Genomic DNA, 16,675 nt, shown 5'->3' with positions numbered 1-16,675 from the left:
GTGCTAAGTCAGAGTGATGAAAGGTCTCTTGATGGTAAATTATGTATGTACTTGCTATATAATTAATACCTATAGTATCTTATTCCCCAACACAATCAGGATAGAAAAATGCAGTGGAGCAGAGATACCAACCTTCTACCCCACTTATGCACTTGACTCTGTCTCGGACTTCCACGTTGTAGCCTTCAAAGGACATAAACACACCATCAGGGTGATAAGGAGCTCTTTGTGCATAGACTTTGGAATAGCTATGAGAGAATTCAAACCTATCATAGCCATCATACTGAACTACCTTTCCATAAACATCAAAATATTTCTCTATCCAACTGAATGGAAGAAAGATTTCATTCCCCTCTCGTCTCCCTTTAATTGTGTGGTCATCATTTATGAGACAGTCAATTTCTTCATATTTGAGTCCTAACACCTTGCTTCCCCCATTGCTATTGAAGCCCCCAGCGACAGGGGGTGCTTTCTGCTGTTCCTGAAGAAATGCCTCCTCGGACTGTTTGGCCAGATGGTTCACATAGTTGTTACTCTCAGATGCTGCTGCTCTTTTTTCTAATCCATCCACTCTGAAGCCACTACCCAGGTGCCGTGGAAACTGGATCGCTTTGTCGCTGGAACACTTATTCCACAAAAGTACTGTGACCAAAGTGAAGAGTGCGCAGATGATAATCAAAGTCTTATAGTTGACCCGAGCTGCCAAGCAACGCATATTCAGACCATACCTATGGAATCAAGAAGAAAAATTCATGCAAAAATGTATTACTACTGATATTTCACAAGATAAGGCTTTATTTTTTATGCTGAATTACCACATTAAGGAAATTTTATTAATTGCATGTAATCTAATTAGATTTAAAATTACAAACTCAAAGTTTCTGGCATGATAAAGAAAAGGCAAGAGGTGCTTTCCCCTTAAAATGCTCACTTGGCACGACCCTCTAAAGCAGAGATTCTCAAACTTTCTGTTTGTAGCTCCATTTGTATCACAGTAATTTTTTCACAGAGCCTATAGGCCCAAAGAAATATCTAATAGTTCCATTTATTAAGTAGTTGGGCCCAAACAACTTAATACATATTTTTGTCTCAATATCTTAGTAGCTGTTTAAACACATAACAGGTCTTATTAAGGTAAATGCCAACATCCATGTGGCCAAATCCAACAGTGAATTTTTAGTGCTCATCCTACTTGACCTCTTCACAGTATAAAACAGTCAATGATTCCTTGGCTTCTAGGGCAACATTCTGTCTTGGTTCTCCTTACACCCCAGTGGCTGCTCCTCCTCAGTCATCTTCAATCATTCCTTCTCATCACCCTAAAACTAAAATGTTGGGAGTGCCATAGGGTCCTAGTCCTCAAACATCTTCTTTATCTGTACTCACTTCTAGGAGATCTCACCCAATCCCATAGCTTTAAATACAATTCATATACTCCCAAAATTCTATCTCCAGGTCAGTCCTTCTTCAGAACTGCAGACATATATACTTAAGTTCCAATCCAACAATTGACATCTTTACTTGGAGGTCAAATAGACTTCTGAAATATAACACCCAAAACTTAACTTCTAATCTTTTCCCTCAATCTGTTCCTCATTTCTTACTGCTCAGACCATAAATCTTGACTCCTTTGTTGCTCACCCCATATCCAATCAGTCAGGAAATCCTATTGGCTCTACCTTCAAATTATGCCCAGAATCTGACCTCTTTTCTGTTACTACTATTACCACCAAATCAGAGCCACTGTAATTTTTCATGTGGAATACAGCAATGATGTCCAAACTAGTCTCTGTGCTTCTATCCTTGCTCTACTATTCTACCTCCAAGTCTATTTTCAACACAGCGGTCAGAATGATGCTTTTGAATATAAGCCAGATCATGTCATTCCAGTCATGACGGGAGAAGAATTTGATGCTGTTGTCCCTGCTGGCCATATAGTGTACCAGCCAGTTGTGATTATATGTAAGCGGTCCCAGGTTGCCTGTTGCTGGGGTCATTGAGAAATATGAAAAATTATAAGTTATTTATGTGCAATATATGGAATATTTCAGCCTGCTAAGAGTAAAGGGAATGGTCTCATTGCTGTTTGCCATGGTAGCTCTGTCATTTATTCTGTGGTATAAATCCATAACTACTTATTTTATTGTTTGCAATCCTCCTTCCCTTTTTCCTCTCAATAAACTCTTTTGGCACCAATGAGATTAAAAAAAACAAAAAGCCCAAAATGAAAATGTTTAATGAAAAAATACACAATGAATTTCTGTTTTACAAGAAGGTTGATGGTGAATGTGCAATCCATTTACTTCTTTTAATTCCAAGAAAGTTAACTTTGAGTCCTTGCCTGTCTGAAAACAACTTTATTCTGCTCTCACCTTTCATGAATAGTTTGGCAGGATATAGAATCCCTGGTTGCACTGTACTGTATTTTCTTTCCAAATGTTGTAGGCAATATTTTACTGTCTTAAAGCATTAAAGGTTACTGATGAGAGATTTGATTTCAGACTGATACTTGTCACTTTGTACATGACTTTTCTCTGGATCTTTTATCCTAGGAATTGTGCAGGTTCATGTGTTACAGTATTATGTCTGCATCACTATTTCAATACTTGATGTGTCCTTTCAATCTGAAAACTGGTGTCCTCTTATTCTTGTTTAATCAATGTATCTTCTTGTAGCTTTGAGTATATTAGTTTCTCTTTTATAAAGTTATCTCTGGTTACCTCTATTTTCTCCAGTGGCATTTTTCTGATTATTTTAGTCTCTCTTTCATGCCATTAGTTTTCCTCACATGCCTGGTGATCTCTGGTTACTCATTCATATTTGGGCCTAAATGACTCATTAGCCAACATAAATTTTCTCTGTTACTGTCAAGATGGTCTGGTTTTGTTTTTGTTTTTGTTTTTTTGGTGAAATGGCTCTCCTGAGGGGGTCTCTGTGTGGGCTAGGTATACAGTGTTCCTTTAGGATGTGTAGGTGGGGAGCCAGCAGGCCCTGTAAATGCCAGAATAAAGATGGCTTTTTCTTTTGTTCTGGGGACATAACTTGTACTCAAGAAGCCTTAGTACAATTTCTCTAAAAAAAGATCTGTCTGGTGCTTTGCCTGGGTTCATGCCAGCTATCTGTAGTCCAAGTGCAGGGGTGAGAGAGGTATGGGAGGTGAGATGAGGGATATACTTGTGCCTTCTTGTACTCGAAAAGAGATCCAGAAATCTGTTCAATTATTACTCTTGGGGAGTCTTCCTATTTATTGTTATTGGCTTCTTCACTTCTTATTTCTATACATTTTATTTCATCAGAGCATCAGGAGGAAAAGAAGGCAAAGATATGGCTTTAATCTTGGAAATAATACAGGTTTTAAGAGCTAGAATTCAATAACATTTTATCATCTGCATTATTAGTATGAGAAAATGTGTTGAATACTAAAAAAACACACAAAAAAGAAAATACAGCGTGACATAAGCAAACCTTCAGAAGTAATATATTTATGCATTGAGAATTTCCTTATATTGTGGTACAGATAAACTGATAATAAATGGTGTTTATTTCAGAAAAAGGTCCTTTATTAAAAACATTTACCTGCCAAAATTTGAATCATTTGTCAGCTATACCTAAAACGTAGACCAATTAAAACAGAAATATAAAGCTTTTTGTTGCATCTTTGAGAAGTGCCCATTCTCCACGACTCCGGTGAGAGTAATCCTCCTGGTAAAAAGTAGGCTACCATTATGATGAGGCACATGAGGGGAAAGTAAAGAAAAATCGAAGTTAAAAACTTTCAATAACCTTTATGCCCAGATTTTATCTGATACCATTCCTCAATCAAAGCAATCAGGGCTTCTTAGAGAAATGGATGATTCCAGGTCTGGGGCCTTGCCATAACAGAAAACTTTTCAAATATCAATGAAATCATAATCCAGAAATCAAAAAAAGTTGAAGAGGTCAAATAAAAGGTGATTAGAAATATATTGATAATTACTGAGGCTGAAAAATACCTTGGAGGTTCACTGTATTTTTCTCTATACTTTTATGTTTAAATGTTTCCATAATTTAGAAAAGTAGTATCATAGCAAAAAGACACAGGACAGGAATGAGCCTGAAAGGTCCCCTTCCCCACTAGTCAGAGTTGTGAGAATTAAGATGACCAAACCAATAGCCTCATATGTTAAAAAATCCTATTTTATAGAAAAATTGTGGCTAATAAAGTAGAAAAAATTTTTTAAATAAAAAAATTATGGGCGCCCTCATTAAATTACTAATTTAGGCAAATATTAGAGTAAGGTATGTTTGATAGGGACATAGAGATTCATACTGTGCAAAGTAACACCAAATGTATTGTTTTCTAGTCACAAAGAGAAAGATGAAATGCTACAGTGAAGGATCAAATGGTCATTACCCTAATTCAGCGATCAAATTCAGTCTCATTAATGGTGACTCATCTAGATACTGCCTCTTTTTAAAAAAAATTGAATTTATTGCGGTGACATTGGTTAATAAAAGTATACATGTTTCAGGTATACAATTCTACAATACATCTGTATATTGTATTGTGTGTTCTCCTTCCATCACCATTTATCCTCCTATCCCCACTTATACCTCCCTCCACCCCCCTTTCCTCTGGCAATCATCATACTGTTGTCTGTGTCCATGAATCTCCCTTTTTTTTTTCTTTGCTTAGTACCCTCACCTATCTCACTCAGCCCTCACTCCCCCTGACAGCTGTCAGTCTGTTCTCTGCAGATACAGTGTCTCTTGATGAGTTAAAATAAAAAGTACATAACCTATCACATAGCCCAACCAAAAATGTTTAACTTAAATCTCTCGGGCCTTAAGATTTAACTTCTAGTTAATAGGAAATACAAGGTATAGAGGAACAAGTTAAGTATGGGAGCAACCAGATACATTTAGAAGGTAAAACATCCTGCAGGAGAGCTAGCCCTGTCTCCTCAATAAGTTTAGTGGCATACAAAGAAAAAGGGTACTAGATTCAATGAGAGAGAGAGAGAGAGAGAGAGAGAGAGAGAGAGAGAGAGAAGACATATAACAACCAGATGTGAAAATTTGTCCTACACCAGGAAATTTGACTATGGACTTGATAAGAAGGAAAGATGGAAGGACATATGGAGAGATACTGTTAAATAAAAAAAAGGAGGTTATAAAACAGCAATATAGTATGATCTCACTTTAGTAAAAAAAAGCGTATTTTCTAATTTTCATGATATTTGTTGTTTTTAACTGTATAAATTGAAAATTAAAAAGGTCAAAGAAATATTGTTAAAATGTTAAAAGGAATAAGAATAAATTTTAAGTTAAAAACGTGTATAAGTATTTAGCTTTCAAAACAGGCACTGACATTTTTGGAGAAGAGGGAGAGATTGGTGAGATAGGAGGAGGATGGAGAGAAAGAAAACCCTGATATTGGCATGTGGTATTAACTACCAAATCAGGCTTATCTAAAGGTAAATGTGAACATTTTATTATAATGTTGCTCAAATTGTAGAAAACTGACCATAGAAACTTTCAAATTTCAAAAAGTAGCCTGCATTGACATTTTGCTAAGTATAAATGATAGTAACTTTAAGAGCTAAAACGAGGGTTTTCTGCTGAGTGGTGATAAGCTTCCTACTTAACTTTAAAGCCTTTGCCACATCTATGAACTAGATTAACCTTTCAAGTTACAAAAAAAGTTAAAAAACCCCATAAATAAAAAACTTTGAAACCTCATCTATTGCTGACCCTAAAGATTTATTTTATTAGAAACATAATGCAATAAAATTTGATTTTAGTAACTGTGGAAATCTACAACAGAAAATAACATTCAGTAAGATCATAAAGAAACTGGAAAAATTTTGCAGAAATAGATAAAAATTAGGGAAAACAAAATATAACTTAGTTTTTCTTTGGGAGAACAAATTGTTCTCTTCTAAAACGATCTGCAATTCAAAGAACTCTTCTGTGATAATTTACTTTTCAAATTCATTTTCTTAACAGAATATTTCAAATAACCACTAGAGTGATTCAATAAACATTAAAAATGTGAATATCACCATGAATTTTTAAAATATGAAGGTCATATTTCAGTTAAGAGCAACCTTAAGATAAATTTGTACAAGATTTCATTGAAAGAAATCATTGGCTTTTTCTTTCCTCTGAATAATGTAGACCAAAGCTTGCTTGCTCATTCTTTAATTACTTATATATCTAACAATTTACATTTGTTATAATTCTTTGGTACCAAGTAAATAAAAGGAATAGGAGTTGCTCAATAGATAATCAATCTGACTATGTATATAGAAAATGTTATGAGACAAAAACTGTAAAAAAGGTTACATAAATTTGGTATGAAACATAAAGGAGGAAGCCTGTTACTGTCCCTTAACTTTGTAACGTGTTGAGGAAAGCTTCAAGGTGGAATGAGTAGAAGATTGACAGACAAGTATTTGCACTTGCTATTCCTTCTGCCTGGTACTGTTTCCCCAAATATCCAGTAGCTTGCTCCCTTATTTCTTCAGGTCCCTGCTTAAGGGGCAACAGGTCAAAGAGACCATTTCTGACCACCCTACCTAAAATAGCAGTTCTCACCCTGACATTCTCCAGCTTTATTTTCCTTCTTAGCATGTATGACCACTTGATACTATATATACATACTTAGATTATTAGCCATCTCCAATTTAGAATTTAAATCCCACTAGGACTAGGATTTTGTTTCTCCTGGATCCCCAGCGGCTAGAAATGTGCCTGGTTCACCGGAGGCATTCAATATAGATTTGGTGAATGAACGAACAATGTTAAGTATGCAATTTTAAAAATAACAGACATTTAAAATAGATAACTTTGTTTTCTTTCCCATATTTGGGTATTCTGAAATCATAATCCAAATAAAAATGAACATAATGGATACAATAGAATATGGATTGTGACGCTGTATACAGGCCAACTCTTTAAAACAGATTTACAATTTAATTACTGCTCTTAGTAATGTTCCATCTGTTTACTGTTTGATAGACCAAGATTTAAATTACACAAATGGTTAAGCATTCTGTGATAGCTCTAATTCAAAGGAGAACTGCCTAATATTTCTGGTGGTCAGGCCTCTTCTAATAATGTAAACAAGCAGTATTCTCTGGCAATTACAATAAAGGACAAACTGAGAAGGGAATTTTGCTAGTGCCCATTTTTTAGAATAACAAAAGTTAAAGTAATCTTTGATACAAGTGGCCTATAATGCATCAAATAAGATTATATTTCTAGGTACACATCCCAAAGAAATTGAATAGGGAGTATATGGTATATTATATGATTTACATTTCAGAAATGAAGAGGCTAAGGTACAATAGTCCACAATAGCTTCACTAAAGAAGAGGACAGGAACAAAGCCAAAATAAATGAGAATTTAAACCTGATTAAAAATTGTATTTCTTCTATTTTACAGATGATAAAACTGAAGCTATGTGATGTTAAGTAATTTACCCTAGGTCACAAGATTACTTGATAGTTCACTTGAGATTTGAATTCAAGTTTGTTTGATTCCAAACCTTGTGTTCTAACTGACATGTCATAGGGTATCTTTGAGCAGATATATATTGTATTTCTGACACTGAATACTACCTTCCCTAAGAAAATATTCGAATTTATAATAGGTTACCAGTTGTGAATTGAACTCAAACATTTACAGGTCTTATTCCAGACAAAGATGAATTCTGACCTTGAATTAATAGCTTGCAAAGGTAAAATATGATTTTAGGAAAAGTTATCTAGTATTCTAAAAATTTATTAGTATTTTTGAATTGTCTTCAAATTCAACAGTGTAACTGCATGCCATATTAATATAAGGAAATAGTAGAAATGACTCATAATTATGAATATTTAAGTATATACAGTCCAATAAAGCTACCCGGTCTCTAGGTAGATTAGAATAATTAAGCCCTTGAAAATAGGATCCCACTGGCCCCACAAATCCAGCAATAACTTACAAATGCATAACAAAGCTTCATTTCTGCTGATAATTATCATGATGCTCTGGGGTGGCTTGTTAAAACAAAACCTTTCTCTAGAGACAGAAATGGAGCATAATAACAGTTTCATCAGTCCATGTTAATTTGAGGCTTTGAAAATAATGTGTTGGTGTTCTAAAAATCCCAAGGTGGCAGTATATGTCAGAGTAACTAGCATTAGTATAAAAAGGGAGGCTGTAAAAAGTATAAATCTTAAGGTAAAAATATTTTTATTTCATGATTGTCTTAATTAGGCAGGGGCAAAACAAAAACAAAAACCACCCAAAAAAACCAAAAACAAAACCCCCCACAAAACTACAACCCAGGTTAAATGTTTTAACCTTTTTTTCTACTTAGTGTAATTTCTGGCAAGAATGTATAATATTGGATATAGACTGCCTGTAATTACCCTCAGAATGAAAATTATCTGTGGCATCAAAGCTCAAGTTTATCTGCTCAGTTACTCAAAACAAATCTGCTTTGAAACAACTTAACCCAATAGTTTAGCTTTCTCTGCTATTCTCATATCCATTGCCACGAAAGGAAAAAACAAACAAAACAAAAATGAAAAACTTCCAACTATAGAAATAAAGGAGACCCATCTAATAGAGAATGTTAACGGTATAGAAGCTGGGAAAGGTACACTGTGGTACTGTGCTGTATTTGCAAGGAGAGCTGAGACCACCTGCTGTTTTCTATTACTCGAGTGTGGAAGCTAACTTTCTTTTTTCTCCCCAATTAAAAAGAAAATTGTGGTAAAATACACATAACATAAAATATATCCTCTTAACCACTTTAAGTGTACAATTAAGTGGTATTAAATATTCATAATGTTGTGCTACTATCACTACCATTTATCTCCATAACTCTCATCTTATAAAACTGAAACTCATTAAGCATTAAACATTAACTCTCTATTCTTCTCACCTTACCAATCTATAGTAACAACCAATCTACTTTCTGTGTTTATGCTTTTGACTACATTAAGTATCTGATATCAGTGAAATCATATAATATTTGTCTTTGTGTGATTGGCCTATTTCACTTGGTATATTCTTGTTTCATCCATGTTGTAGCACATGCCAGAAATTCCTTCCTTTTTAAGGCTGATTAGTATTCAATTGTATGTATATACCACATTTTGCTTCTTTATTTATCAACTGATGGATACTTAGATTGCTACCATCTCTTGACTATTGAGAATAATGTTGCAATAAACATGGGTGTACAAATATCTTTTCAACACCATGTTTTCAATTCTTTTGGGACAAATACCCAGAAGTAGAATTGTTGATCATATGATAATTCTATTTTTAAGTAGTTTCTGATAGCTTTCCTGCTTTCTTGTATGACAAGATATCCAGGGTTATCATGGATGAACCCATGAAACAGCCATTCTTGAAAGAGTTCTAGTTTCTTTCAGTGGGAATATCTAGATTATTTCTAATAGAAATTTCTTGACATTTCTATATTTCAGGTATATAAACACCCCTTTTCCATGTTTCAGTGCTGGTGTACTATTTTTAGATATATTAGTCATTTTAATAGTGACTGGAGGTAGGGTTATAGGGAATCAAATACCTATAGCCAGAATGGTATCAGAATCTGTTAGGATTAGGTTCTGCTATTAGCAGACACCAGAAAAAATATCCTTATGTGTTTAAGCCATTGTTATTTTCACAACAGTAAATTAAACTGTTGACCTTGAGAAGAATATACCTGCTAAAAAGGACTCCTCTTTGTTAATTGAGCTCAAATTCATAATCAGAGTCTAGCAACCATTGTTTGCAGAAGTCTCTCACACATGTTGCATTTCAAGGAAAAGCCACAGACTGGGCTGTCAAACCTCTTAACACTGTGTACCTGCTCTCTGAGCCAACCCTTATAAGAGAACTCCTAGAATGGTATTTCAATCAATAGGACTGAGACTTTCCCCATCCACAGGGAGCTGCACAACTATATCCTCATTTGTATATTCACCAATCAATCAGAGCAGCTCCATTCTGACCAATTAGGATAGTGCTTTTTGGACCAATCAAACACAAAGGATTTGAAACCCTCATTTGTATGAGAATGCACCAATCAGAGACTGGGAGTGGGCACTAGTGTCTATATAAGCAAGCTACTTCTGCCTCACTGGAATGTCCTTTAAGTTTCCTTCAAACTGTGTTTCCCCAGGTAGAGATGTGACATCAGAGCTGGAAATGGAGCAGTCATGCAGGAGTGGAGCAGAGCTGTAACACTGGGGCCTTCTCACCTGAGCTGTCTCACAGCCGTGGTGTTCCAACCATGATATATCACTATTGAGCTGTCATAGCTGAGCTATATCATAATCGAACTATTTGCACTACATAAAGTCTCTCCCCCTTCAATGCACTTCAAATTGGGGGCTCCTGTTGCTGTTGAATTGGCAATAACATCTTTCAGTTGACAAAACTCAGAAGTAGGTAGTCTGGAGCTAATGAACACCTACATCATTAAGGATCTAGGTGCTTTCTATCTTTTTACATCACACTATGGCCCAATAAAAATACTGAAGCCTCAGTCACCACGTTTGTGTTGTGGCCCAAAAAGAAAAGGAAAGAAAGAAGGGCATAAGAGCATATCATCTCTCAGTAGAATGTCTTATCCATTGTAGGTAATCCTCAAATATTAAATCGAAATGTGTTTATTCAGGCATACAGAAGGTATGTATCTAGTCACAGTGTTTATAGTCATGTATAGTTTCAAACTAATCCATTGGCTTGTATTACCTAATATGGCAACCTAGTTTTCCCTAGTCCAGAGCTTTGCTGAAAATCATCCCCAGCACTGCATGGGTAGGTCCACCCCTGCTACCCTAATCTACCCTCAAACCTGCATGAGACATATTAGGTTTTTTAAAAACCACATTTGAAGAATAAAAGTGTTAGTTTTGTTTAGTTTTTGAAGGGGTAGGAGGAAAGGTTACAGGGAAAGGAAAAATTTAATGAGTAGTTTTACCATATGCCAGGTGCTGTACATACTTTAGTTACTGAAATCAAACCCTAAGAAGAAGCTCTTATTATCACCAGCATATAGTAGTTGAGAAAACTGAGTAGTTTTAACTCTGCTGGGAAAAAAATTATTAGCAAGCATATAGTGGGATTTAAACCTAGATTTATCTGGCTGCAAAGTGAAGGTTCTTTACATCTGACCACAATAGCATATTATCTGGCTCCAAGTCACCAATTTACTTTCTTACTGACTAGATCAGAGCACAATGATTTGTCCTTGGTTTGTGCAGACATCTTAAACTACTAGTATTATGCAGCAACTTCTGAAACGAAAATGTTTCTGAAAACAGCTTATAAATGTATTCAGCTTAATTCTCTCTCACATTTAAAGCAATAATATAAAGAACTAGGGCAGAGAGCAAAGAGCAGCTTTGTATCCAGAAAAGCTAAACAATTATAGTGTAGCTAAAATGTTCTTTGAAGTATTTGTATAGTACTTAACTAAAAAAAGTGTCTGCTTCTTCTAAGCAATGTGTTAAACTAAGCATATGCTATGTAAATAAATCAGTTCAAAAAGGAGCCCCATGCTTTTCCAGCTGTGTGAGATTTCTCCCCTCATTAGGAAAGTCTGGAGAAAGAAAACCTAATGATGTGTTTACTCTGCATGGCCCTGGACAGGGGGATTTACAATACAAATTGGTAGAACTAGCCTAAGAAGTTCTACAAAATAGCTGCTGATAATGTTTTATCAAGTTTGGTGCAATCCTGCAAAACAGGAATGACAAAAGGGGAAAGGTTCATCAAGTCGGTTGCTTATAGTAATTTTAAACAATCATAAGGCATAAAGAGATAGTCTTGGCCATACAGAAGCTGTATGTGAAGAAATCAGTGCCCACACTGATTCCTAAATGTGAGAAGTGACTGGGCTAATTTTTAGCACAGAAACAGTAGAATGCATTTCTGAGCTACTTCACAAAGCAATGCAGAAAGTATCACATTGGGAAAAAAATAACTGAGAGAATGTGCTAACAAGAATTATGTGAGAACAATCTGTCAGGTTGTTAGATTATACTGTGAATTCTATTTGCTAGTTGACTTATTGTTTTTCTAATGTTTATGATAAAAGGAAACATCTAATATACCAGCTTTCTGCGCTATATAATCTTTGCAATTAAAAAAAAGATAAGGTTAGCACCCACATTTTAGATTTCTCTTAACAGTTAACAGAATAGCAGGGCAGGAAACAGAGGGACCTTTGTTAAAAGGGAAGGAGAGAAAGAGACTATCACATATACTTCTCATATCTACAAAGTGTGTATTATCTCCTTTTCCAGATAGGGTAGATTTGAGAACTAAATGAAATAATGTATATATCTGAAAATTGTGGGCCCTGGTCAGGTGGCTCAGTTGGTTGCAGCATGGTCCCGTACACCAAAAAGATTGCGGGTTCAATTCCCTGTCAGGGCACATACTTAGGTTGTGGGTTCAATCCCCTGATATGTTTCTTTCTCACATTGATCTCTCTTTCTCTCTAAAATTAAAAAAAAAAAAATTCTCAGGTGAGGATTAAAAAGAAAGTGGAAATGTTAGTTTTATTTTGCTCCTTGCAGAGGATTACTAGTTTGTTCAAAGTAAAAATCTGTCCAAAGTCTAATAAGAGAGACCTGGAAACTGAAACCAGATTAAAGGACTAGAATTCAATTTTTGAACTCTTAGTTCAGTGTTTGCCATTATGCTACATTTTCATTGTACTTCATTTCATATAATTTATCTTTCTACTTTTACAGTATGCGAAATTAAAAAGTATGTCCTAAATGTCATATAGTACCTCCAAATTTTGAAAACAGTCAACATGTTTTTCGTCCCCAATTTCTAAGAGGGCTCAGAGCCCTCAGTGACAAGTCTCCTTTTAGATTATCTAAGACTAAGGGATCTCTTAGGATCTCACTCACGAGAATGCCGTACTAACCCAGAAATTCTATAATTAATAGGTTATAAACATAAATGTTTATAGCAGTTTATTTATAATAATACCAACAGGAAAAATCCCAAATGTCTATCAATTGGTAAATTGTGATTCATTCATACAATGAAATACAACTCAGCAATAAACTGATACCTGATACCTATAACAACATAGATGAATCCTAAAATAAAGTTAATACTTAACATATGATTCCATTTATGTGACATTCTGGAAAGAGCAAAACTATAGTGATAAAAGTAAGATCAGTAGTGGCAGGAAGGAACTGACTATAAAGGGGCATGAGGGACTTTGCAAGGGTGAGGGGGTGGGGTGGTAATGGAAATGTTCCAGATTTTGATTGTTGTGGTGCAGGTTACGTGAATGTATATATATGTCAAAACTCACATAACTGTACACTTTATTATTATTATTATTTTAATATATTTCTTTATTGATTTCAGAGAGGAAGGGAGAAGGAGAGAGAGAGAGATAGAAACATCAATGATGAGAGAGAATCATTGATCGGCTGCCTCCTGCACACCCCCTACTGGGGATCGAGCCCGCAACCCAGGCATGTGCCCTTGGCCGGGATCGAACCTGGGACCCTTCAGTCCACAGGCTGACGCTCTATCCACTGAGCCAAGCCGGCTAGGGCTAACTGTACACTTTAAAAGAAGTGCATTTTGTTGTTGTTATTAATCCTCACCAAAGGGTATTTTTTCCATTGATTTTTTTTTTTTTTTGAGAGAGAGAATGGAAGGGAGGGGGAGAGACAGAGAGAGAAACATCGATGTGAGAGATACATCGACTGTTTGCCTCCCACATGACTGGGGCCAGGGATCGAGCCTGCAACCAAGGCACACGCCCTTGACAAGAATCGAATCCAAGACTCTTCAGTCCACAGGCCAATGCTCTAATCACTGAGCCAAACCAGCCAGGCTAAAAGAAGTGCATTTTATTGAGTGTAAATTATCCTATATAATAAAAGGCTAATATGCAAATTTACCAAACAGCAGAACGACCGGTCACTATGATGTATAGATAGATGCTCAATGCAGGAGCTTCCCCCTAGTGGTCAGGGCACAGGCTGGGCTGAGGGCCAGCTCCCCCCACCTCCCAGTGCATGAATTTTGTGCACCGGGCCTCTAGTACCTCAATAAACCTAATTGTTAAAACAATGTGTACAATTAGTCAGGAAAAATGCATTTCTATAGGATTTATTTTGAGTAATAAAGGCTATGAAAATATAGAAGAAACTAATAAATTAAGTAAAATAAAAAGGAGATAGTATATTTTGGAAAAAACCTGAGCTCTTGAGTTTGATAGACCTAAATTTGAATATTGGTAAGCTGGACAATCTTGGACAAGTTAGGTAAACTTTCCAAATCTTGATTTCTCATCTGTAAAGCTGAGATAAGACCTTCTACTTTATAAAGTAGTTGTAAGATTAAATGAACACTTACTTTGGTTCCCACCATACAGTAGGCAAACAAAGGAAAATGTCTATGGATAAAGTGGTATCTTTTTTTAAATCAATAAAGAAATAATCACCTTCCTACATCAGTTAATTTAAGCAACATGTTTTTTTTTTTTGCTATGCATCTATTATATGGTATGTTAGCACTTTCCAAATAGGCAACCCAAGAGAAGTACACCCTTTTGCCCCTCAAAAGAACACCTTTCTCTAAGCTTCTGAAATTTTTATGTCATAAATGTTGATAAGAACAGCAATCAAGAAACAAATACAATCTGCCTTTCCACAGAATGATGTATTGGTATGAAATATAAATCTTATCAGCAATAAATGTGAATTAAGCTAAGATTTCCCAGATGTACAATTTTCTAAGCAAATAGGAAGGTTACCAAACCGAATTAACTTCAGCACTGTAGGAACTTTCATTCAACTCCTACTTAAGACCTTACTGCATGCTGAGCAAAGGGTATAAATACTTCCTGTTGGTTTTTAAATTTGAGACAACTGGAAATTACAACACAAATTCCATTTACTTAAATAAGGTGCCTGAAGTAGAGATAAAATTTATCCAAAATAGTATTTCTTAATGTTTAGAAATACATTTCTATATATTTTCTAAGGGTTGAAACTAAGTTTTCATGGACATTTACATAAACAGTTTCAATTCTTGGTACTGGGATTATTTACAAAGGTGAGATCTGAATTACAAATATTTGGCAAAGAGAAAACTATATCTTCCCAAATTGAAATTATCTTCTCCATAAATGTATCTGTGTGTATCATGTACACTTCATATATCGAATATACATATATATGTATATATTTTCTTTCTGTGATAAGCCTCACCATAGCCCACACACTGCTTCATGTTTTTTAAAAACTGCTAGTACATTGCATAACATTTCTCATCTACAAAATAGAATTTAAAAGTGTTATCCACATTTTATAAGCTTTAGGCTTCTAACTGTGGCAAATATTGTTTAAAAAATGAGAAATTAGCCCAAACCAATATGCTCAATTAATATTTGACAAAGGAGGCAAGAACATACAATGGAGCCAAGATAGTCTCTTCAATAAATGGTGTTGGGAAAATTGGACAGATATATGCAAGAAAATGAAACTAGACCACCAACTTACACCATACACAAAAATAAACTCAAAATGGATAAAGGACTTAAATGTACGACAGGAAACCATAAAAATTCTAGAAGAATCCAAAGGCAACAAAATCTCAGACATATGCCAAAGCAATTTCTTCACTGATACAGCTCCTAGGGCACTTGAAACTAAAGAGAAAATGAACAAATGGGACTACATCAAAATAAAAAGCTTCTGCACAGCAAAAGAAACCATCAACAAAACAACAAGAAAACCCACTGCGTGGGAAAACATATTTGCCAACGTCATATCTGATAAGGGCCTAATCTCCAAAATTTATAGGGAACTCATACAACTTAACAAAAAGAAGATAAACAATCCAATCAAAAAATGGGCAAAGGATCTAAATAGACACCTTTCAAAAGAGGACATTCAGAAAGCCAAGAGACATATGAAAACATGCTCAAAGTCACTAATCATCCGAGAGATGCAAATCAAAACAACAATGAGGTACCATCTCACACCTGTCAGAATGGCTATCATCAACAAATCAACAAACGACAAGTGCTGGAGAGGATGTGGAGAAAAAGGAACACTTGTGCACTGCTGGTGGGAATGCAGACTGGTGCAGCCACTATGGAAGACAGTATGGAGTTTCCTCAAAAAACTGGAAATGGAACTCCCATTTGACCCTGTGATCCCACTTCTAGGAATATATCCCAAGAAACCAGAAACACCAATCAGAAAGGATATATGCACCCATATGTTCATAGCAGCACAATTCACCATAGCTAAGATCTGGAAACAGCCTAAGTGCCCATCAGTAGATGAATGGATTAGAAAACTGTGGTACATCTACACGATGGAATACTATGCTGCTGTAAAAAAGAAGGAACTCTTACAATTTGCAACGGCATGGATGGAGCTGGAGAGCATTATGCTAAGTGAAATAAGCCAGTCAATGAAGGAAAAATACCACATGATCTCACTCATTCATGGATAATAAAGACCATTACAAACTTTTGAACAATAATAGATACAGAGGCAGAGCTGCCTCAAACTGATTGTCAAACTGCAGTGGGAAGGCCAGAGAGGGTTGGGGGGCAGAAGGGAGGGGAGTAAGAGATCAACCGAAGGACTTGTATGCATCCATATAAGCATAACCAATGGA

At 35.5% G+C, this 16,675-nt stretch overlaps 1 protein-coding gene across 4 annotated transcripts in view; it reads right to left on the bottom strand.

Annotated features, from left to right (window-relative positions):
* Nucleotides 1–16,675, bottom strand: part of GLCE (glucuronic acid epimerase) — an 82,805-nt gene that overhangs the window by 11,303 nt on the left and 54,827 nt on the right. For 3 of the 4 annotated variants that reach the window (XM_014536313.1, XM_005862090.2, XM_014536312.1), the window contains exon 2: nucleotides 133–728. In XM_014536313.1, coding sequence (XP_014391799.1) covers nucleotides 133–715 — 583 coding nt within the window. In that variant the 5' untranslated portion in view covers nucleotides 716–728. Of the gene's footprint in view, nucleotides 1–132; nucleotides 729–10,829; nucleotides 10,836–12,319; nucleotides 12,333–16,675 lie in introns of those variants that run through there. The other variant, XM_014536311.1, reaches the window with a different exon arrangement.

Source organism: Myotis brandtii, unplaced genomic scaffold, assembly GCF_000412655.1.
Source record: "Myotis brandtii unplaced genomic scaffold, ASM41265v1 scaffold160, whole genome shotgun sequence".
In the NCBI taxonomy this organism is placed as follows: domain Eukaryota; kingdom Metazoa; phylum Chordata; class Mammalia; order Chiroptera; family Vespertilionidae; genus Myotis; species Myotis brandtii.
This window is presented reverse-complemented; position numbering and strand designations above follow the sequence as displayed.